At 44.2% G+C, this 24,136-nt stretch overlaps 1 protein-coding gene across 1 annotated transcript in view; it reads right to left on the bottom strand.

Annotated features, from left to right (window-relative positions):
* Positions 1-4,336: 4,336 nt before the first annotated feature.
* LOC137617285 (transmembrane protein 121B-like) overlaps positions 4,337-24,136 on the bottom strand; it is a 35,956-nt gene continuing 16,156 nt past the window's right edge. Inside the window, exon 2 of the mRNA XM_068347280.1 lies at positions 4,337-10,446. Within this exon, the coding sequence (XP_068203381.1) occupies positions 9,359-10,444 (1,086 nt within the window). The 5' untranslated portion in view covers positions 10,445-10,446 and the 3' untranslated portion in view covers positions 4,337-9,358. The remainder of the gene's footprint in view (positions 10,447-24,136) is intronic.

Here is a 24,136-nt window from a genome sequence, read left to right as displayed (position 1 = left end):
CATCCCAAAACGTTCGTAGGCAGAGTTGTATGCATCAGCTAACGACTGCAGGTCCTCTGCCGTCTGACCTGGGGTGGCATTGTCGTCAGCATACTGCAGTTCTCGCACTGCACACAAGGTGGTCTTGGTTCTGACGCGTAGTCTGGCGAGGTTGAAAGCGCCTCCATCCATGCGGAAACGTAGGTCGATTGAGGGTGTCTGGGGGAATCTCGTTGAGCATTGCTGCGGTGTATAGCGAGAAACACGTTGGGGCTAGAACACAGCCCTGCTTCAGGCCGCCGTTGATGGGGAATGGGTCTGAAAGAGAGTTCTGGTGGCAGACTCTCCCAACCATTCCGTCATGGAGGGCACGCACCAGCTTGACAAAATCGGGTGGGCAGCCATATCTTTTGAGGACAGCCCACGTGGCTGTCCTCAGAAGATGAACATTATGGGCTGTTGTTGTTCGAGGCTCTTCTCTTGTAGTTGTCGCGCACAGAAGATCATGTCTACGGTCCCGCGGGAAGGTCGAAAGCCGCACTGGGACTCTGGCAGGACGTCTTCTGCGAGAATAAGGAGGCGGTCAAGGAGAATCCGATGCTTAGTAGTGATATTCCCCGGTAGTTGTTACAGTTCTCTCTGTCTCCCTTCTTGAAGATGGTAACGATGTTTGCATCGCGGAAGTCACTGGGGAGGGTCTTGGTCTCCCATATTTTCAGTATAAGGAGCATCAAACGGTTCCTCAAACCGGGGCCACCGCGAGTGAGGAGCTCCAACGGGATGTTGTCTGGCCCTGGGGCTTTGCCAGGCTTCATGCGCTGCAGGGCCTTGTTGAAGTCATGGATGGAGGGTGGTAGTGCCATCCAGTGACGGACGGGATGCTGGGGGGTCATTCGCAGGAGATCGTCTGGGGTGTCTGCTTGGTCATTGAGGAGGTTCTCAAAGTGAGACCTCCACCTGGCCAGGATGCCGTCGCTGTCGGTGATGGTCTTGGCCCCATTCGCGTCCTTCAGGCTGCCCACTGATGACCGTGTGGGACCGAATATTTCCTTTGTTGCTGCATAGAAGCTGCGCAGGGCACGTTGGTCAGCGAAACTGTATTTCTGCAGCTTTTCTTTGCCACCAGGTGTTCTGGGCTTCACGGATCCCTCTTTGGCAACCAGCTTCAGCCACCTTGTGAGCACATTTGTTAGCTGCTGTTGGTTGGTTTTCCAAAGTCAGGCGTGCTTGTCGTTTGGTTTCAATGAGAACAGAGATGGTAGCATCATTCTCATCAAACCAATCCTGCCGTTTCTTGGTGGTGTAGCCTAGTGTTTCCTCCGCGGCACGGGCCATGGCGTTTCTGAGGGTGGTCCAGTGGTGCTCAACAGTGGCCTGACCCACGGGGTCTGCGAGGTGTTGTTCGCAGGCCTCCTTGTAGTTCTGTGCCACCTGTGGGTTGCGGAGCTTACTACAATCAAAACGTACCCATACATCAATACGTGATGCAGGTTCTTCCACACATTACCATTCCTCAGTATCGTATGGGACATAGCACTCGTACCGTCAGCCTGAATGAAGGGTTCTTCCCTCCTGCACATTCGAAGGACATCAGGATTTCAGCCCTCAAAGAAGAAAGAATTACCTCGTGGTGGAAGACAAACTTATGATCAGTCTCCTCACACATTCAAATGATGAAATCTTCCCTCATACACAAGAACCCTTCCACACATTGAGATCTCTCTCCACACCGAGATGGTTCCACGGCTCTTAAATTTTCCCACGCACCGAGACCAGTCTACAACAGGTCTTCCCACACTTCAAAACTTAATGCATTGGGCATGGTAAGAAATTAGAACAGGTAACTTCTCAGGCCAGCTTTCAACACTCTTACGAGCTCTGAAATGTCACATTGCAATCATGCAATTGCCTGCAAGGCACTTGCATATCACTAGGTGCCTTAATCTAAAGAGGCTAAGGCACCTAATGCTGCTTTAGCCATTTGAGGGCAAAAGTGCCAAGGTTAGTTTGATCTGTCATCCCTTTTTCCTCTGTAGGGAATCCCCAGTTCTGTTCATAGTCTGGAAATACGCCAAGGGAAAGGTGGATTCTTCTGAGATGTCAAGAGAACCCCTAGTGATGGAGTCCTGGTACGGCACTCAACTCTTGAGTCTACAATTGTATAGGTTATACCATTTTACAGACCCTTTCCATCTTGGGAATGCAAGTGCCTTCTCGGGCAGCCAATAATGCAGTAGAAGTGTTAGGAAGGTTCATTCCTGACAAGAGCAATGGTTTAGCAGATACGCTCATAGCCAAAGGCACTGTAGAATCATAGTGGTTCATGCATCCTTATGTAGTAGATAGGCTTCTTGCTCTTCATGGATCATAATGAACTGGTCAATAACAAACTCCCATTATTCTGCTCTCCAGTTCCAGGTCCATCAGCAGCATTCTGGTACACCTCTCAACACCCCAGAGGCAATCTGGATGCATATACTGTACCTATTTCCCTCCATCTACTCTTGTTGATAGAAGCTCCTCCCAGTTTCTGCAATAAAAGGCTGTCACTCAGCCTCTAGTCAGGTTTCAAACTGAAGAATTTAAACTTCCTTTTCAGTTGTCAAGGCTCTGTCTAACTTTTAGTAGTCTTGCTCTCCCTATGAACTTTAGGAATCTCTAGTCCTCTCATCTCAAGCCGACTCAAAACTAGCTATTGAGTAGCGCATCAGGTAGGGATTGGTGTAAAGTCACGTGGTTTGCATAACATTTTGTATGTCGCATGGCATTTTGGAAGGTGGTCTCCTTCACCTTTGATCCAGAGTTCACGTCCAAGAACCCAGATATTCAAGTCTCCATGTGAAAGTTTTGCCAAATGTCTTCTTAACAAGTGACATGCAGTGATCAGGACGACACTCTTCTCTGCCTTGTAACGAAGATATCCAAGAACACTTGCCTCTGGTTTTGTATGATAATCGGACGTGTTTATACAACAGGAGGAAGTAAAGACCTTCGGTAGCGTTGGTCTTGATACCCATAGGTGGCTGGATAACTTTACCCTTGATCCTGTAATAATTTAGTAAATGTACTCAACAAGTTGTTGGACTACTTAGATCCCTCATGGCACAATAAGCATCTCGACCAAATACAGTAACTGTCTTCGTCAGGTAACTGATGTAAGTTTTGTTGAGGTACTGGGCACAGTTTCATTTGGCATCTTTCATAAATGACAAGTTACATAATCTTGTACCGCCTTACCAACGTCCTGTGGAAGCATACCGAATCTTGATTATAATAATTGTTTAGCAACACTTTGGTAGTTTGTTTCTAGGCTGTTTGACTAGTATTTTGATGACATTTTTTCTAGGCTGTTTGACTAGTATTTTGATGACATTTTTTCTAGGCTGTTTGACTAGTATTTTGATGACATTTTTCAATTTTCTTACCCTCATGGAGATAGAGGAGTGCTAGGTACAGCTTGTTCACTTGTACTTTGAGCCCGGAAGGAATCCTGTAGATGTCCTTTCTAGTGTTCAGTCCTGTTCATGGTGAATGTCATCAAGTGGTTGTAATATGGGTATTGCATATGCCATCTTGACGTAAGTTCATAACTGTAATGGTTTGAAGACCCTCTTCTCCACTGTTTCTTTGTGGTCAACGTGTTAACGAATATTTAAGTATTCTGCACCAATATCTGAAATATAAAGAATCAATGAATACAATCATTATAGCATAGACTATACCCAGTTGAAATGCCAAGGCATTAATCCCTCTGATATTCACAGCTTTAGAACCAAACAGGAAAAGCTTGAACCTTTGATGGAATGTGCCCTCATTTACCCAGGTTTCAGAGAATGCATCGAAGGTTAAGCATTTTGCTGATTTATTGGGTATTTCAGACCAGAAAGACTTCTATCTCAGAATTTACAGCTGTAGAATTCTCGTCCTTGATGTTCAGGTACTGAAATAAAAAAAATTAAGTAGATTTTTACCAAGACACCTGCCAGTATTGAAGAGGGTAAGGTTTTTCAAGTGGATAATGTAACACCTGAAAAGTGATATTTCAAGATTAAGGATCTTACTGGCAGGCCTCAATTGATACTAAGAATTGGACAAGAAAAGGATGTTAATGCTGGAGACCACAATTGAGTTGGCCATGCACTGAAAAACACTTAGGAAAAACATTTTTTCAATTACTTTTACAATATTAGGGCAACAATGGAGGGTTTCAATTTGCTAAGTCAAAGCTTTTATCTAACACTGCTTTTCACAAAAATAATATGTTATAATTGAAGCTACAGAATTTATTTGAATGCTTAAAAATAGTTTTTATCATGAATTTTTATTTTAAACTTCAAAATTGTTCAAGAAAAACACCTTATAGAGAAATAGTTTATTACAATGAGATTATAAAACTCCATAAAAACTGAAGGAAGATAATTTCATAATGGAAGATTGTACAAAATTCAAGACTATAAAAATATTTGGTATTTTGGTATATCTCGGGATTTATCATAGGTTTATGAGCAATACATTTATATTGCAGTTTGGGAAAACCAGGTAATACTGTACATAGACAACCTGTGATGGAAGACCACATTTTGTGCTAGTAAAAGGCACAGAAATACCAAACGGTAATGCTTTCAACAAGCATAGCCAATAGAAAGGTTTTCAACTCAGCAAACCAAACTTGTTTCTCAACAAAAATATATAAAAACCAGATTTAACATTTTTTGAAGAAAACCACTTCATTTACACTACCAATGAGCATTGATTTACAAAAGCATAATTTTACATAACCAGTATCCTCTTAACATTTTTAATTCAACAAATATTTGTGGAGTTAAAAATTCTGTGATTTGTGAATGACAGCATAAGAGCCACTGGCATATTCCAAGACAATTTTAGCTCTAAAAATCTAACATTTACAAAATAGATGGCAATATAAATATATATGTATATATAAAAAGAATATACAGTATCAAAATATTGGGATATATTTGCATACATATCAGTATCTGCTCCTGTTTGATCTTCGAATTATCAACTAAACACTACTTTCAGTCCGAGCAAAATTCAGCTCGGAGGCAAATTTTTGACGGTGGTTATCTCGGCAGGCAACAGAAAAGTTACGAGAAGACAGCAGTTTGGGAAAGGTTAATACTGGATTTGGGATATGTAGCCCGATGGTGGGTCCTGTGAAGACATTCGGCACCCAAGTGAATTTACGGTAAATCAAATGTTACACTATTAATGCAAAAGTTAGTAGAGGATTAAAAGCAAAATGGAAGTAGGAACAGGTAATGAAGAATATAAAACAAATGCAGTGGGGGATAACCAACTCGACTATAGCACATAAAATTCACGGAAGAATCTCTTTTTAACATTAATTTTATTGCACTTTTAAACTCCATTCATTTACAATATACTACTAGCTAAAGATTTTGAAAATGAAATTAGTAGTACTGGTATTTTTTATGATATATCAAATTAATTTTCTCTTGAATAAATTTTGATTTTATCTTTTGCAAGGCCTTTTTCTGTTGCCTTTTGTACAAAATAAAAACTGATACAATTGGAACTGATGTGCTAGGATGAAAATGCAAGCAAATAAAATAAAATCCCAGATTTGACCATTTTCGGGTAAAATAAAGGCAAGTCTTGACTTTCAGCATAAGATGCGAGTCTTATATGCTGTCAAAAACAATGAACTGTTAAAAAACTTGTATGCTACTTTTCAAATGCAAAAAAAATTACCACTTTCAAAAATTGTACCATTAAAAAGACTGACAAAATAAAAGTACATGTCTAATAAATATACTTAGTCCTTGTATCTCATAAATCATTATTGGAGATGACAGCTTTTCAAAATGCAAAAAAAATTACCACTTTCAAAAATTGTACCATTATAAAGACTGACAAAATAAAAAGCACATGTATAACAAATATACTTAGTCCTTGTATCTCATAAATCATTATTGGAGATGACAGCTTTTCAAAAGAGAAATGATTTGATTTATTGCAACTGAAAACTATTCATACGTTTAATGAAAACTAAAGAATACAAATGCATTTAGTAACTACAGTTTAAGGATCGTAGCCGTTTGCTAATGAATTTGTAAATGGATAATACTGAATCTTACATGTAGTAAACAGGTCAGTTATAAAAAATATAATTTAAGAAGTCCCTATAACGTTGCACTTTTAATAAAATGTAAATACATTTTTTAGTCTTTAAAAATAAAATGTTTAAAAAGTGGAACTATCAAACAATTTGTAGTATTAACAGCAATACAGAGTTCAAGGGCAGTTTTTTTGAAAGGCACATTCCTGTCGGAAGCTTTTTCCGTATCAAGTCTAGTCTTGATACCAATTAACAATGTAACGAGATATAACGGCATACATGCCCTAATAAAAATTTTTACTATGTCAAAGTTGGAATCACTCAGATTACATATATCAAAACAAGGTAGAAATATGGATTCTACATTAACTCAGTTTGATTCTCCAGTAAAAGTTCCTGTGGTGAATACTGAACTACAAAAAAAAATATACATTTACACACTGGAAAATCACCACTCCTATTCCTGGATAAGAATATTGCATCACAATGATTACCTACAATAAAAATAAATATATACAGTACATGAATAAGCATTCCTTCTTCCGGATCTCCTAGTTACATGGGTCACTCAAGAACCTCAATTTCCTAAGTCTCTTATGAAACCTATCGCTTAAACTCTTCCACTCCTCAGTAATTGGGGGCAACCTGCTCACAGTCAAAAACTAACCCTTTTCATTCTACTAAAGTTTTTTTCAAATACTGTATCTGTACCTCATCTCGCCAAATGGTTCACTAACTTACATATTGCACAGGGGTCTGTGTTATTTGTGACTAAGAACCCACTTCATAATATAACAGAGTAAATCCTGATTTAGAATGATCATAAGTTATAATATTTGGCAAACTTCCATTAGCACTCATTGTTTCGAGGCGCGACACTTGACAGTGCCCAATACAGTACCAAAACTTGCGTTGATTCCACAAAAACTGTGGTCTATTTTCTCTAATTATTACTGTTGCCAGTACTTGCAAATTCAAATGAGGCTGTGATGCTATTTAAAATTGCCATATAAAACATTAGGTTCGGGTAAACTGACTTGCTATGTCATGAATGCATGTACAGATTTATTATATTCATTTTCTAGTTTTCTAAATAAATATATTCTATCCTACTGAGGTTTTCTACTAAAGGTTCTAGCATTTTAGGCATATTCCATATTCAAGTTTGGCCCTTTTGAATCGCCTACATAACAGAGGAAGATACGTGTAATGGAAATTTTAGTTCAACACCTACATCTCGTATAAACTTATTTTCTACAGCCTCCATTTCCATATTCATATACTAAATGTTCCACTGCACAAATACAAATATGTTTATTTAGTAGCTTGATTTCCAGGCCAGAATATTTTTCTCATTCTTTTCCATTAACATCCTAGAAAACTTTCCTGTTCGCAAACCTACACCTTCAACTACAACGACTGTCCCATACTGAGTTACCAAAGTGGATACCATTTTCTAGTACAACATCCCTTATTATCTATTCCATCACAAACACGAGGAACTACTAAAGACGTACATCCCTGCTTTAAACATTTGCAAACCATGAAGGAGTTCTCTCTATCTTAGTTTAAAAGGTCATATACATAAGTAAATTTTTCAGGGATTCTGAACTCTCAATATTCATAATACGTGCCTTCTCAATTCCATAAAAAAAGGTATGAAAACTTTAATGCACTTAATTATGATCCCTTTTTATGCTACAGTCTACAGTATTTTCATTACTATTAACCTTATGAAATCAAAATGGATTTCCGTAAAACATATATCACAGTGGACTGGACCACTCTTACACGCTACCTAAATACCTAATCAAAACTAAAATTAACAGATCAAATTTAGAAAATCCAGCATAAAAATGACAGCCATCAATATTAAGTGCACTAATCAAAATTGAGTAATTTTGGTAACAACACTTAAAACTTGTACAGTATTGAGGACAAGGAAGGGCTCACACAGTATTTACAGACACCTTTTGACAGTATTATGTAAACGATTGGCTATTGATAATAAAAAAAAAGAGCAGCAGCAAGACATATTACTAGACATTTTTTTGTATTCTTTGATATTTTATATTTCGATATGACAGGAATAAAATGAAATCTTCGTGAACTAAATGCCTTGACTGAAAATCTTACATAAGTAATATGTAATTAACTGTCACAAAGCCATATCTTCAATTCTACCCAAAGAAAACAAACATTATGTGGTCATGTAAATTTTTACCTTTCTGTCTTAAGCTGCCAATAAACTATTTAAAAGATTACACTTTGATCTTACCCAAAAGGCTGAGAATATTTAAGAGTTAATTGATATGCTAGTCACTTAAAAATTACATCGGAGTCCACTGATAAATTAACTCAATCAAAATGTATGTCCTTGATAAATTAACTCAATAATCAAAATGTTTGTCCTTGATAAATTAACTCAATAATCAAAATGTATGTCCTTGATAAATTAACTCAATAATAAAAATGTATGTCCTTGATAAATTAACTCAATCAAAATGTATGTCCTTGATAAATTAACTCAATAATCAAAATGTATGTCCTTGATAAATTAACTCAATAATCAAAATGTATGTCCTTGATAAATTAACTCAATAATCAAAATGTATGTCCTTGATAAATTAACTCAATAATCAAAATGTATGTCCTTATCTGTACATAGTAATACATAAGGTAGATGTGTAAACATTCCTTTGGCAAATAAATTTTATAATTAATGTCATATACTGTACTCATTTCTCAAAAGATAAAAACTAGGACCCACATTTCACACAACTAAAGGTACTCTTGGATCTTTTATGAAGTTAATGAATACAATAAAATTGCTAACTGGCAAGCGGTACAAAAAATTTCCTAGTGCATGTCATTTCAAACCAGTTTCAGCCATAGCCTTTTGTGCTAATAACATTTTGTACTTTCAACGCGCATCATTTTGGGATTAAAATAAACCTGAATAAAAATCAAACCTAAAAGTCACAAAAAGAAAATTCAGATAAACAGCATGTCTGCAATAATCTTAAATGAAATCCATTTATCTAAAAAATACATAACTGACAACTGAAACCATAATAATTCAAATATCAAAATAAAAATTATACCCGAGTGTCAAAACAAAACAACTCCATTCTCACAGAAAGACAACATTGCATGTTGTACTCCTTCATAGATTGAGAAAAGTTCAGACTGTCATAAAAAATAAAAAAGTTAAAATTGTTCATTTAAAAGAAAAAGTTATCACAGCCTTTACATCATAGTTACGTTGCATACAACTTACTTAACCTTAAGGTCTATCTCTTCGAACCTGTCGCTGCCCGTTGCCGAGTCCTCGACACTGCTGCTAGTTGCATTCATTTCTATACCTTCAGTCATTTCTGTTGGTTCTCTATCCTCAGCTGAGGAATCCTGCACTCTCTTGTGTTTGTTTACAAAGCCCTTCAAAATGCTCCACAGGGGCTTGGACTCTCTCATTATGTCATTCATATCAGAAAAAATGTGGTAGATGTTCTTTACAATAAAGGGCGAGACTTCCATCGACAATCCACCCCACAGATGTACTCTGATGATAAAGTAGGTAACATTGATAAACCACAGATGACTAAATTTATACAAGACGGAGGACACTATGCAAACTGGACTTTCCCCATATTGACAACGACTGAGTTTAATCAAGGCTATTCCCGGCAACATGAAGTTCATACACGAAAAGAAGATAATTGCATTTTCGAGGGTTAAGGGCAAAACCAAACGAGACTCGGACTGGATAAGCAGGGAAATGAAAGTGACGGAGTCTAAAATCTCGAATGCCGTACCATGCGAAAGGGTCTTGATGTAGTTGTTTTGTTCAAAGTTCTTCTCTGGGCTAGTCTGGCCTTCCACCAAAAGGGCAAAGACGATACACGACAAAGACATGGCTATCTTGAGTAACTGCGGGCTGAGTCTTTCTTTGGCATCGAGCTTGTTTGGCACTTGCGACTTGAAGATGATGGCTATCTTGGCTACGAGTAAGATCGAGTACACCAGCCAAATATAAAACGGCAAGAAATGCTTACCGAGAACTTTAGCATGTAGCGACTCGGTCTCCTCCTCCCCCTTGACCCTGTGGTCGTTCTGGCAAACTTCGCTTTTCTTGATTTTGTTACTTCTGTAACCACTAGCCATTGCTGCTACAAACCCAAACACCAACAGAAAATCGGGAACTAGCCAGAAGTAATTTTCGATAAGTGTGTGGTCACTATAAATGATATAAACGTCTAACAAGACACCCTGTAAAATAACGACTATCAATAACAATCCCGTCAAAAACGAATGATAAAGGAGTTTCTTTGTTAGCGTGAACGGACAAGCGCCTCCCGCCATGGCTGAAAGAGAGAGAGAGAGGAAGAGCTAGTCAAAACAGAATTAACCCTTAAACACAAAACAACGAGGGAAGAATGAAGCCAGTGTAAATCAAATTGATTGACAAGTGTTTTTTATTTTAAATCTCATGAAATTTTTATATATAGTAGTGTAATGATGATTCCACAGGCTGCATTCTTACCTCGTTAAATCAACCCACACACAAGAAACCACCACACATACGTTTGCTTAGGAAAAAACATTCTTATTTACAAACTATTCTATGAGCATGTTCCTGTCAATATATGACCATTTTTCACTAAATATACAAATTTATTTTTCAAATTATTATCTTTCTCTTGTGCATCTTTGTTGTTGGGGCAAAACCACTCATTTCTAAATCTATTCAACAATTAGGGATGGAATTTGACCTGAAATTTCATTACTGTATATTCTATCAAACACTTTTACCATCAAGGCCATATAAATTTTTAAGTTTGCTAAGTGAAAAGTTGAAAAGTGAAAATCTTTGGAAATTTGGGGAAAAACTATTAAAATAATAAATTAATTTTGTGTACACAATAAAGGATCCTAATATCACTTGACCACTAGATCTGGTAGGGTAAGTACTGGTCTATCCATTTTGTACTATGAACTTTGGGTACGCATAGTAGACTATTACAAATACAGTATATATCAAGCTCTTTCGTTAACACAAATTTTGTTATATGTACAATATAGAAATGCTTTTCAAAGTACTGTATAATCTATACATATGTAGCCTACAAGTTCACCTTCACAAGCGAAAAATCTCAACTGTACAATCTATACATATAGCCTACAATTTCACCTCCACAAGTCAAGAATTTAACTGTACAACCTACACATATAGCCTACAATTTCACCTTCATAAGCCATGAATCTCACTCCACTGCAAGTTACACAAAACATTACGGGACAGTAGACACCAACACAAACAAATCTTCCGCAATCTTAAAACAACACAGTACCCTTACAAATAATCACACGCAAATTGTTTTAATGAGTCTTTATACAAACCTACCTTTCACTTTTGTTCAAGACACCCAAGAGGTATAATTAAGTTTCTCAAGGAAACTTTTTGATAGAAAAATGTTATTTTTATTAATAAAATAAATTTTTGAATATACTTACCCGATAATCATGTAGCTGTCAACTCCGTTGCCCGACAGAATTCTATGGAGGGATACGCCAGCTATCACAATACTAGAAGGGGGTGTATTTACCAGCGCCACCTGTGGCCAGGTACTCAAGTACTTCTTGTTGACACCTCCTCAATTATTCCTCGGTCCACTGGTTCTCTATGGGGAGGAAGGGAGGGTCGATTAAATCATGATTATCGGGTAAGTATATTCAAAAATTTATTTTATTAATAAAAATAACATTTTTCAATATTAAACTTACCCGATAATCATGTAGCTGATTCACACCCAGGGGGGTGGGTGAAAAACCAGTGTACAAGACTAAAGGATAGCTAAGTATCCCGTATTTCATATAATCAGTTATCCACAATAACAATGAAATAATAAGTACCTGGTAAGGAAGTCGACTTGAACCGTTACTCTGCCTTTAATAAGATCGTCTTCCTTACTGAGCGCAGCGTTCCTCTTGGGAGGCTGAATCAACTCAAAGGTGCTAAAGTATACAGGGCTGCAACCCATACTAAAGGACCTCATCACAACCTTTAACCTTGGCGCTTCTCAAGAAAGAATTGACCACCCGCCAAATCAACAAGGATGTGGAAGGCTTCTTAGCCGACCGTACAACCCATAAAAAGTATTCAAGAGAAAGGTTAAAAAGTTATGGGATTATGGGAATGTAGTGGCTGAGTCCTCGCCTACTACTGCATTCGTTGCTACGAATGGACCCAGGGTGTAGCAGTACTCGTAAAGAGACTGGACATCTTTGAGATAGAATGATGCGAACACTGACTTGCTTCTCCAATAGGTTGCATCCATAACACTCTGCAGAGAACGGTTCTGTTTGAAGGCCACTGAAGTAGCCACAGCTCTCACTTCATGTGTCCTTACCTTCAGCAAAGCAAGGTCTTCTTCCTTCAGATGAGAATTTGCTTCTCTAATCAGAAGCCTGATGTAGTAAGAAACTGAGTTCTTAGACATTGGTAGAGAAGGCTTCTTGATAGCACACCATAAGGCTTCTGATTGTCCTCGTAATGGTTTTGACCTTCTTAGATAGTACTTAAGAGCTCTAACTGGGCAAAGTACTCTCTCCAGTTCGTTCCCCACCATGTTGGACAGGCTTGGGATCTCGAACGACTTAGGCCAAGGACGGGAAGGAAGCTCGTTTTTAGCCAAAAAACCGAGCTGCAAGGAACATGTAGCCGTTTCAGATGTGAAACCTATGTTCCTGCTGAAGGCGTGGATCTCACTTACTCTTTTACCTGTTGCTAAGCACACGAGGAAAAGAGTTTTTAATGTGAGGTCCTTAAAAGAGGCTGATTGGAGCGGTTCAAATCCTGATGACATTAGGAACCTTAGGACCACGTCTAGATTCCAGCCTGGAGTGGACAACCGACGTTCCTTTGAGGTCTCAAAAGACCTAAGGAGGTCCTGTAGATCTTTGTTGGAGGAAAGATCCAAGCCTCTGTGGCGGAAAACCGCTGCCAACATACTTCTGTAACCCTTGATCGTAGGAGCTGATAGGGATCTTACGTTCCTTAGATGTAACAGGAAGTCAGCAATCTGGGTTACAGTGGTACTGGTTGAGGAAACTGCATTGGCCTTGCACCAGCTTCGGAAGACTTCCCATTAAGACTGATAGACTCTGAGAGTGGATGTCGTCCTTGCTCTGGCAATCGCTCTGGCTGCCTCCTTCGAAAAGCCTCTAGCTCTTGAGAGTCTTTCGATAGTCTGAAGGCAGTCAGACGAAGAGCGTGGAGGTTTGGGTGTACCTTCTTTACGTGAGGTTGACGCAGAAGGTCCACTCTAGGAGGAAGAGTCCTGGGAACGTCGACCAGCCATTGCAGTACCTCGGTGAACCATTCTCTCGCGGGCCAGAGGGGAGCAACCAACGTCAGCCTTGTCCCTTTGAGAGAGGCGAACTTCTGAAGTACCCTGTTGACAATCTTGAACGGTGGGAATGCATACAGGTCGAGATGGGACCAATCCAGCAGAAAGGCATCCACGCGAACTGCTGCTGGGTCTGGAATCGGAGAACAATACAAGAGGAGCCTCTTGGTCATCGAGGTAGCGAATAGATCTATGGTTGGCTGACCCCACCGGGCCCAAAGTCTGCTGCAAACATTCTTGTGAAGGGTCCACTCTGTGGGGAAGACCTGACCCTTCCGGCTGAGGCGATCTGCCATGACATTCATATCGCCCTGAATGAGCCTCGTTACCAGCGTGAGCTTTCGATCTTTTGACCAAATGAGGAGGTCCCTTGTGATCTCGAACAACTTCCTCGAATGAGTCCCTCCCTGCTTGGAGATGTAAGCCAAGGCTGTGGTGTAGTTGGAGTTCACCTCCACCACCTTGTTAAGCTGGAGGGACTTGAAGTTTATCAAGGCCAGATGAACTGCCAACAACTCCTTGCAATAGATGTGAAGTGTCCATTGCTCCTGATTCCATGTTCCCGAGCATTCCTGTCCGTCCAGTGTCGCACCCCAGCCCGTGTCCGATGCGTCCGAGAAGAGACGGTGGTCGAGGGTCTGAACAGCCAATGGTAGACCTTCCTTGAGAAGAATGCTGTTCTTCCACCACGTTAGAGTAGACCTCATCTCTTCGGAAACAGGAACTGAGCCCGTCTCTAGCGTCATGTCCTTTATCCAGTGAGCAGCTAGATGATACTGAAGGGGGCGGAGGAGGAGTCTCCCTAACTCGATGAACAGGGCCAGCGATGAAAGTGTCCCTGTTAGACTCATCCACTGCCTGACTAAGCATCGGTTCCTTCTCAGCATGCTCTGGATGCATTCTAGGGCTTGGAAGATCCTTGGGGCCGACGGACAAGTCCGAAAAGCTCGACTCTGAAGATCCATACCCAAGGAGACAATGGTCTGGGATGGAACGAGCTGAGACTCCTCAAAATTGACCAGGAGGCCCAGTTCCTTGGTCAGATCCATAGTCCATTTGAAAATCTCCAGACAGCGACGACTTGTGGGAGCTCTTAAAAGCCAGTCGTCTGACGGAGCCGGACACAAGATCATGATACTGCTGCACAGTCTGTAAACTGTCAATCATGGGCAAGCGAGGAAGTAGAGTGACAACCCGAATCTGTCTAGACTGTCTGGGTCGTACAGACAACTCCTTAACGGGTTGCTGAGGTTGCCGCACTGCGTCACAACAAGTCCCTTCTGTTGGTTGTTGAACGTCTTCCCCGTGACACATTGACTCCGTAAACAAAAAAAAAAAAATCCTCTAACAAGGACTAAGCTTGGACTGCATGTCATGCAACACAGCTCAAGGTCTATGGGAGCAGGTGTGGTAACAGACGGGATTAGCGGCTGAAGTGGAACCATTACCTTCCCTGTAAGCATGTAATGCTTAAATAAAAGTCCATAAGAGGTTATGCAGCTAAAGGCTCCCTCCAAATGACAGAGTCCTCAAGGGAATATCAGAAGGAGGGAGAAAAGAACTTTCTCATCTACAGGGACCTTATCCTAGAAAAGCTAAGTTCTCTGAGTGAGGGTTCACTGGTGCAAAAGCAGCAGACTAGAAGGCAACGTTATGAAACTGCTTGACAGTCTAGTGAGTTGGCAACAACCCAAGATGTGTTGAGATGCGGTAAGGTATGCAGAGCATGATGTATGCAGAGTATGCTGTATGCAGAGCATGCTGTATGTAGAGCATGTTGTATGCAGAGCATGCTGAATGCAGAGCATGCTGTATGCAGAGCATGTTGTATGCAGAGCATGCTGAATGCAGAGCATGCTGAATGCTGAGCATGTAGTAAGCAGAGCCTGTGCATGGCGTTTAACATTTCTCAGAAATTCCATGACCAGTGCTAGTTGGTATGAAAATGGAGGTAAGGTATGCTGAACAGCAGAGTCAGAACGAGCTGGAACAACAATAGTTGTGGTTTCCTCTTCAAGACTCCGATGAGGGAACACCTGAGGCTCAGTCTGCAAAGGCTGAATAAAAGACAAGCAGAAGGAAGGCGCATGGGTGGAGGAGGCTGACTCCTAGCATGAGTGGTTGAACCCAAGGGTTGCGCTTGCTGAGCGGTTGGCGGAAGCGGAGTAGCAAGTTCCAGTTCCTGTGGTGTGAGCGGAGCGCGATGAGGAAGAGGCTGCGCAGAACAAGGTAAATGTCTCGCAAGCTGAGGCTCCTGAGGCGCAAGGCTAAGGTGTTGTGGTGCTTGCCTTGTGGAGGGTTGAGCTCGCTGCAGCAAGAGCTGAGGAGACTGACTCATGGACGGGAGAGGTTGTTGTACCTCAACCGAGTGTTGCATCACTGGTGGAGCAGCAAGTGGAGGCGGAGGAAGAGAGGTATAATCCTCCTGATCCCAATGTAAAGGTTGCCTTAAGGAAGGAGGAGGCTGAACACCACAGGGAGCAGCAAACTCAGCACGTGGCTCAACATCGTACGCCTGGCAGGTGGAACTGCTGGCAGGTGATACTGCGATCAGGCGGAGCGAGTGTAGGTGGAGGGAGTGTAGGCGGAGGCGGAGGAGCAACACTCTCAGCCCGACACTCACGCATCAAGTCCGAAAGCTGTGCTTGCATGGACTGTAGTAGAGTCCACAACATCGTACGCCTGGCAGATGGTACTGTGATCAGGCGGAGCGAGAGTAGGTGGAGGGAGTGTAGGCGGAGGCGGAGGAGCAACACTCTCAGCCCGACACTCACGCATCAAGTCCGAAAGCTGTGCTTGCATGGACTGTAGTAGAGTTCACAACATCGTACGCCTGGCAGGTGGTACTGTGATCAGGCGGAGCGAGTGTAGGTGGAGGGAGTGTAGGCGGAGGCGGAGGAGCAACACTCTCAGCCCGACACTCACGCATCAAGTCCGAAAGCTGTGCTTGCATGGACTGTAGTAGAGTTCACAACATCGTACGCCTGGCAGGTGGTACTGTGATCAGGCGGAGCGATCATAGGCGGGGGGGAGTGTAGGCGGAGGCGGAGGCACAACACTCTCAGCCCGACACTCACGCATCAAGACCGAAAGTTGACTTTATGGACTGCAGTAGAGTTAACTTGGGGTCGGCAGACACTAAGTTCTGCTGAGGTAAAGCCTTAACAGCAGAGATCTGTTGTGGCAGAACCTTACTCCTCTTAGGCGGAGTGTAATCAACTGATGACTGAGGAGAGTCAGAGCTAACCCAATGACTGCATTCGGGTTGTGAACTTTAACTTCGTACGTCTGGCATAGGTCTGGACTTAACGTTTAAGAGGTCTTGAGACCTGAGACCAGCGTTACTCTGCCTTTATTTTCTCCCCTAATCTCTTCTGCAGACGAGCAAAATAAGGGCTCAATCGTCTGCGGGTGGGAGTGACGGACTCGGTAAGACACGCCCACAACCACCGAGAATACTTCTGTGCGCCGATCAAGGCCTGCTGAACCCTTATGCCCTTCGACATTGCTTCTCCCCTGGGCTTGGGAGCTTGCAAGAGGTCCCGGACTGGGAGGACGACTGGCGCGCACAAAAGTACCCTCACGCACTAATCACTTATCACTTTGATTTCTGTTTGCACTTATTTCACTGAACTCGAAACTTTAAGTGGTTTGTACCTGAAATACGCAATTCTATCCTTTCTCAAAGTTAGTAATTGCGAAAACAGAATTACAATGTAACAGAAAAATCTAATGAAAGATAATTCAGTGGTTGGAAAGAGACTAAACACTAGATCACTCTAGAAACGTTTAGTTTCTTCCCCTAAAGAGACTAGGGAGAAGAGCAAAAACGATAACGACGTTACTCGTACGCCTGGCAGGCTTGAATGAAACGTTTATCCTCTTTCTCCCTCCGTCTCTATCTCTCTCTCTCTCTCTCTCTTGACTTAGAACCTGAGAGAAGAGCCCAATCATATATATCGTTAAAACATATTATTGTTAAAGGAAAAAACTGAAAAGTTCCTTTATTAGGATCAAAACCATTAAGTTAAGAAAGAATGAACAAAACGCTAGACACGGTTACTCTTACTGCAACGTGAAACCGTGAACATTCTTTCTCTATCGTAACGATAGAGTGCAAGTTGAACGTTCTGAACGTCAACAACTGCAGAGACAAAACAAAACGTTAGTTCAACTTTGAAAACAGTACGAGACTGTCAAAGAAAATCTTTCAAACTCTGTGGCGGAAATAGCATAATATGTTAACAGGTAAAACCGAAATGACGGGCTCAAAGTTTATTAACTTCGGTAAAAGACCGCCTACTATTAGGAAGGTCGAATATAAACAAATATAAAAATTAATTTTAATGAGTTTATAATAAAAGGAAGTTAATCGAAGAGGCCTATAAGAGGCGGAGAGATATAAAATAAATCTATAACTTTGTTAAGCAAAATTAAGAAAGAGAGTCTATACTCTCTTAGACACCAACACTTCCGTCTAAGGGAAGGGTCGGCCATTGAAAGGTGAACGAGAGTTCATACTCTCTCGTCACCATAATTAATCAAATTAATTCCAAAAGCTAACTAAGCTAATATAGAAGTTTCCAGTAAAGCGACAGCCGAAATCAAAGAGAAATACTTCACCAAAGTCGTGAAAATACTCCAAGAACATAAGCGTATCCCAGAACGTCTTGCCGGAAGCACGACAGAGGAATAATTGAGGAGGTGTCAACAAGAAGTACTTGAGTACCTGGCCACAGGTGGCGCTGGTAAATACACCCCCTTCTAGTATTGTGATAGCTGGCGTATCCCTCCATAGAATTCTGTCGGGCAACGGAGTTGACAGCTACATGATTATCGGGTAAGTTTAATATTGAAAATTTCTTTTGAATTTACTACTGGATAGGAACTAGTTGGAATACATAACAGGGCACCTCAGACAATGGCAGCTTCAATAACAATAGAAAGTACCTAGACAGGCCCTCGTAAGTTAATTTCTATCGTTAAGAGTCTGGCAATTGTTGGAATGATATTAGCATTAATAAAATTTTGTCAAACTATACCAACCAGAGCTACAATTCAAACCAAAATAAAGCACTTTAGTTTAGTTGCTATGACCCCTACATTACACATTCAATGCAAAACCCAGGCCTAAAAATTCTCAATACAGTAGGCTACACCCTATATCACAAATTTTTAAGTAATTTGTATTTGTCCTAACATACTTATCTCGAACTACTTTCTTAGGAGTATCTGGGATCTCCTCCCATCCGACCAGAATTTTGTGTAGTTTAACCTTCTCCCGTTTTCAATGCGGGGCATCTCTGGCGGAGTGATACGCGCCCAGAGACAACCCAGGGTCAGAGAGCATGCTTGCTTAGGTCTCGCTCTCCAGTAAGTTTTGTCAGATAGGTTTCTATCAAGTCCTGTAAGGCACTCGGGGTAGGATGGGCGGGCCATAACCCAAAAGTAGTTCGAGGTAAGTACTGTTAGGAAAAATACAAATTACTTAAAATCTGTGATTTGTTCCAACACGAAGTACTTACCTCGAACTACTTTCTTAGGAGACTTATACCTTAGGAGGTGGGAGTGTACCACAGGACCCAGAGACCGTGATGAGGAGAGAAAAGGGGGGAACCTAGATAGGAGGCTAGGTTCTGCTGACCCATCAAGTGAAAACCCGAGAAATAGGGGAAACTACCCAAAAAACTATCTTAGAGTGTCTAAGTAACTCACCTCTGTAAAAATCTTCGGAGACATATCCATTCACTGACGATGTATGCCCTGGTAGTTAAAGGGCTTAGTATCATTTCAGGGGGGGTAATAAGAGAACAAGGGGAGTAAGGAAGGAACCTGTGTCTCTTGGACTTACTGCCCGTGATTACCCTGGGGCTACACCTTTAAATCTTTTGAAGCGCTGAAATGACGGGACCGAGAGAGAATCCGTCCAAGGACCTCCTCGAGCCTTCCTTCAAGTGGTGAGCTGTGAAGGTTGACTGATTGGCCCAAGTACCCGCCCGCAGGATTTGGCCGACTGCCATGTTCTTATCAAAGGCCAACGAAGTACTCAAGACCTCTGATGTCGTGGGGTCTAGGCTTACCCGGAATAGGAATCCCAGCACTACTGTAGGCTCTCATGATCACTTGCCGTAGCCAGAAGGAGATAGTGTTTTTCGAGACTGGTTTCTTCACTAAACCTGAAGAAACGAACAGACTCTTGATTTCGGGTCTAAGCCCGACTGTCCTCTCCAAGTACTTCCGCACTGCTCTCACAGGGCACAGCCGCAAGTCCTTCGGGTTGTCTGAACGTGGGATTGCCGGCACCGAGAAGCCTTCAAACTTAGGGTCCCAGACTGCTGGGTTCTGGGTCTTGGCCACGAAGGATGGTACGAACTTGAAGGTAGCTTCACGCCAGCCCTTTAAGCGTGACACCTCGTATGAAAGTCCATGAAGCTCCCCTTGCCGTTTTGCCGATGCCAGTGCTAACAGAAAAACTGTCTTCAGGGTGAGCTCCTTGTCTAAGATGTTCTTTAGGGGTTCGAAGCGAGGTTCCGACAACATCTTCAGGACCCTACCCACATCCCATTGGGGCACTCTAACCATTTGAGGATGGCATGATTGCTCGAAGCTCTTGATGAGCATTGAGATGTGTCTGGAGGAACCTAGGTCGATGCCCTTCAGGAGGAAGACTTGTCCTAGGGCGGCTCGGACTCCTTTAATGGCTGGGATGGACATCTTTATCTCGTCCCTGAGATAGACTAAGAAGTCAGCTATCTCCGGGATGGAGGCTTTCAATGGCTTGATGTTCTTTGCGACGCACCACTTCGTGAAGGTCTCCATTTAGCCTCGTACACAGCGGCTGACGACCGTCTCAGGTAACCCGACATCCTCGTTGCGGTCTTCGCCGAATACCCTTCCTTCCTCAGGAGACGCTCGATAACCTCCACGCGTGAAGGCAGAGGGACCGAGGGTTTTCGTGGAACCTTTGAAAGTGTGGCTGCCGGAGAAGGTCTGACCTGTCCAGAAGGGCCCAAGGTGGAAGGCGCGCCAGTGCCTTTAGATCCGTGAACCACTCTCTCTCCGGCCACCAGGGCGCTACCAAAGTTATCACCCTGTTGAGGACTTGTCCGAGCATTCCGAAGGGAGGAAAGGCGTAAACGTCGAGGTTGTCCCAAGGATGCTGGAAGGCGTCCTTGAACGCCGCTCCTGGATCTGGCACAGGAGAACAAAACGCGGGGAGCTGTGCGTTCAGCCTGGTGGCGAAGAGGTCTATTACTGGCGAGCCCCACTTCTGAATCAGAGTCTTGGCCACTTCTGGGTGCAAGGACTACTCAGACCCCACCACTTCTGCTGAGGCCGTCGGCCAGGACGTTCCTCTTCCCTGGAATGAACCTGGCCGAGATCTTAATCTGCTCCCTTTCGGCCCATTCCATTAACTCCAACGTGAGGCCGCACAACTCCCTCGATTTTAGTCCTCCTTGCTTCTTTATGTAGGCCACCACCGTGGCGTTGTCGCACATGGTGTTTCCCCGGAGCTTCTCAACGAACTCTAGGCATGCCCTTTGCACCGCCATCATTTCCAGCACATTGATGTGCAGGTTCTTCTCCTCAGCTCCCCATCTTCCTCTTGCTGTGCTGTCGAAGAGATGAGCACCCCAACCCTCCTTTGATGCATCCGTGAACAGGAGCATCTCCGGAGGATCGGCCGCGAAGGGCATCCCCTTGAGGATGTACGAAGTGTCGTGCCACCACTCGAGGACCTCCTTCGTTTCCGGGGACATCGGGACCACCTTATGCGGGGAGTCTCTCTGGTTCCAGGCCTCCTTCAGGTTCCACTGTACGGTACTCCCTTGAGTTTGAGTCTCCCCTGTGGGACTAGCTTCTCCAATGACACGAGGTGACCTATCAGTCTCTGCCAGTCCTTGGATCACCTGGGCTGACCCGACAGGAAGGGCCGTAGGTTCTGTCTCAGGTTGTCCAGTCTTTCCGCGGAAGGGAATGCTCTCGCCAACCGGGAGTCCAGGACCATCTCGAGGTAGGTCATCCTGGTGGAGGGTATCAATTGGGACTTCTCCAGGTTGATGGTGATACCCAGGACGTTGGAGAACTGCAGGAGCTTTGCGCCTTGCACCCTCAGTGCTTCCCTTGAGGCTGAAAGCAACAACCAGTCGTCCAGGTACCGAATCAGGCAGATGCCCTGTTCGTGCACCCAGGCTGAGACTGTCGAGAAGATCCTCGTGAAGACCTGAGGGGCTGTGGACAGACCGAAGCAGAGGGTCTTGAACTGTAACATTTGGGTACCCCATTTTACCCTTAGGTACTTCCTGCTGGAGGGGTGGACAGGGATCTGGAAGTATGCGTCCTTGAGGTCTATGGACATCATGAAGTCTCCTTCCCTCAAGGCCGCTAGGACCAACTTCGGAGTGTCCATCTTGAAGTCGGTCTTGCAAACGAACTTGTTGAGGGCTGAGAGGTCTATGACCGGTCTCCAGCCCCCTGTTGCTTTCTCCACCAGAAAGAGTCTGCTGTAGAACCCTGGACCTGGGTTCTTGACTGGTTCCATTGCCCCTTTCGCCAGCAAAGCAGAGACCTCTTCTTGCAGGGCCGTCCTTCTCAAGGGGTCCTTCGGTGCCAACCATTCCGCCTGTAGATATGGTATCAGAGGTGGGGGTCCACCAGGAAGGGCAACCTGTACCCTTCTTTCAGGACTGTCACAGTCCACGGGTCCGATCCGTGGTCCCGCCATGCTTGTCAAGAATGTTTGAGGCATCCCCCCACCAGGGGCTTCGGCAGGAGTAGGGGACCTCTCTCCCAATCTCCTTCGGGAGGCGCGGCCCAAACAACCTCTTCTGGCGGCTGAATAGGAGGGCCTGAATGCTGACTGCACAGCCGACGTTCCCCTACGGGAGGGCTGCGAAGCTTGCTGCCAGGATGTAGTAGGGGCGTCTCTCCTGGGCTGGTTAGGTGAGGCGGAAGGAGGGAGAGGGACGTCAGACGGAGCTCTCCTATGGGTAGGTCTTCTTGCTGGCAGGGGCCTGGGTTCCGCCACATCCTTTAGTTTCCTCACCCTATCCACCGTCTCTTCCACTTCCTTGAGGGGGAAAACTGACTCGTCCCACAGTGGAAGGCTCCTCAGGGACCTCGCTTCCCTGTCAGGGAGCCTCTTTACAAGCCTGCTGAGCACTGTGTCCCTTTTCCTCAGTATCCAGTTGGCGGTTTGTGTTATAGACTGATGGGAAGGGAACTTCAGGACCTTACCTCCCGAGCTAATCAGCTCCTTCAGCAAGGCCTGATTTTCCGGGATTGCGAGGTCATGCGAGGACTGGAACCCTACCAGCGTGGAGGCCCACCAATCCAGCCATGATGACACGTGGATCAAGTACCTGGACAGCTCCTCCATCATGGCAGTCTCTGCGGGGGAGAAACAAACCGGTGCCGTGGTAGCCCTCTCCTCTGCAGCACCCTGTCCCAAGATGGCGACTGCTGGTTCCACTGCGCAGGCCCCCGCACTGTGTCCTTTTGGGAGGTAGAACCGGGACTGTGTCTTCAGGCCCTGGAGAAGTCTAGATGCGCTCTGGTTCTTGGGGCTTCCGCATGGTTGGGCACGACCTTGCTAACGTGCGCCAATCCAAGCTTCACATCCCTTGCCAAAGGGAGGGCTAGCGAGGGCCTCTGTTGCACAGGCGCATCCACCAACCTGTTGAGGCTCGAGAGCCAGACCTCGTCAGTAGAGGAGTCCGGTTCGTCCAGCCTATGGTGACGTCGGATGAGGCCTATCACCCTCCTGTATGCGGAAACCTCCGCTGGCGAACCTTCTTCCCCGTCCTCTACCTTCTCCGTTGGGCGTCCCAGTTCTCGTGACGGAGGACCTCCGACGGGGGGAGCCACACGAGGCGGAGGCATCCTCCTGGAGTGGTCCAGTCCCCTTGCTTCAGGCAGTAGGACGGGCATTGCCGCTGGAACGGAGTCCTCCATCCTGGTTCTATCTCTTCTTCCGGTGGACCATGGATCTGCAGGCTTGCCCGTCGAGGACAGGTGTTTCTCCCGTTCTGGACGACTCATCGAAGATCTTGAGGCCGGGACGCGGCTGCCAGACCGAAGGGGCGACTCTCCCCGCTGGACGGGTGGAGTCGGAACCTTCGCGGACTTATGCCTGTCCCTTGGTGCCTGATGAGACGAGTCCCTCCGTCAGTCATACTTCCTTTCGTCGACAAAACCTACCGGTGAGCGAGGCCTGGGACGCCATCCCGAGGTGCCCGCGACTGCTGCAACCCCCAGGAGTTGGCTACGGGGAATGGAGACTCGCACCCATTCCTCCTCCGGCGAAAGACTTCTCCTGAACTTCCTCCTGGGAGATCTGGAACGTCTACTCATGTGGCGAGATCGTGAATGGGAGCGCGATCGAGATCTCCTGCGGGACCTATCTCGCCGTCTCCTATGGTCTCTCGGGGCTCCGTCTTCCGACGAGTAGGAGTAGGCCTCGACCGAGGAGCCCGAAGACCTGTAGGAACTCGTTGGAGGGCCTGAATCTTGCCGCGTCGCTGGTGGTTCTGCATGGGGTTCGGCCAGCGACGAAGGCTCCATGAAGTCCGCCGGGAACTTAGCTGAAGGCGTTGGAGGGGAGCAGGGGAGCTCCTCACTGTGGAACCAGGTCTCAAACTCCTCT

The sequence above is a fragment of the Palaemon carinicauda genome, chromosome 23 (genome assembly GCF_036898095.1).
Source record: "Palaemon carinicauda isolate YSFRI2023 chromosome 23, ASM3689809v2, whole genome shotgun sequence".
In the NCBI taxonomy this organism is placed as follows: domain Eukaryota; kingdom Metazoa; phylum Arthropoda; class Malacostraca; order Decapoda; family Palaemonidae; genus Palaemon; species Palaemon carinicauda.
This window is presented reverse-complemented; position numbering and strand designations above follow the sequence as displayed.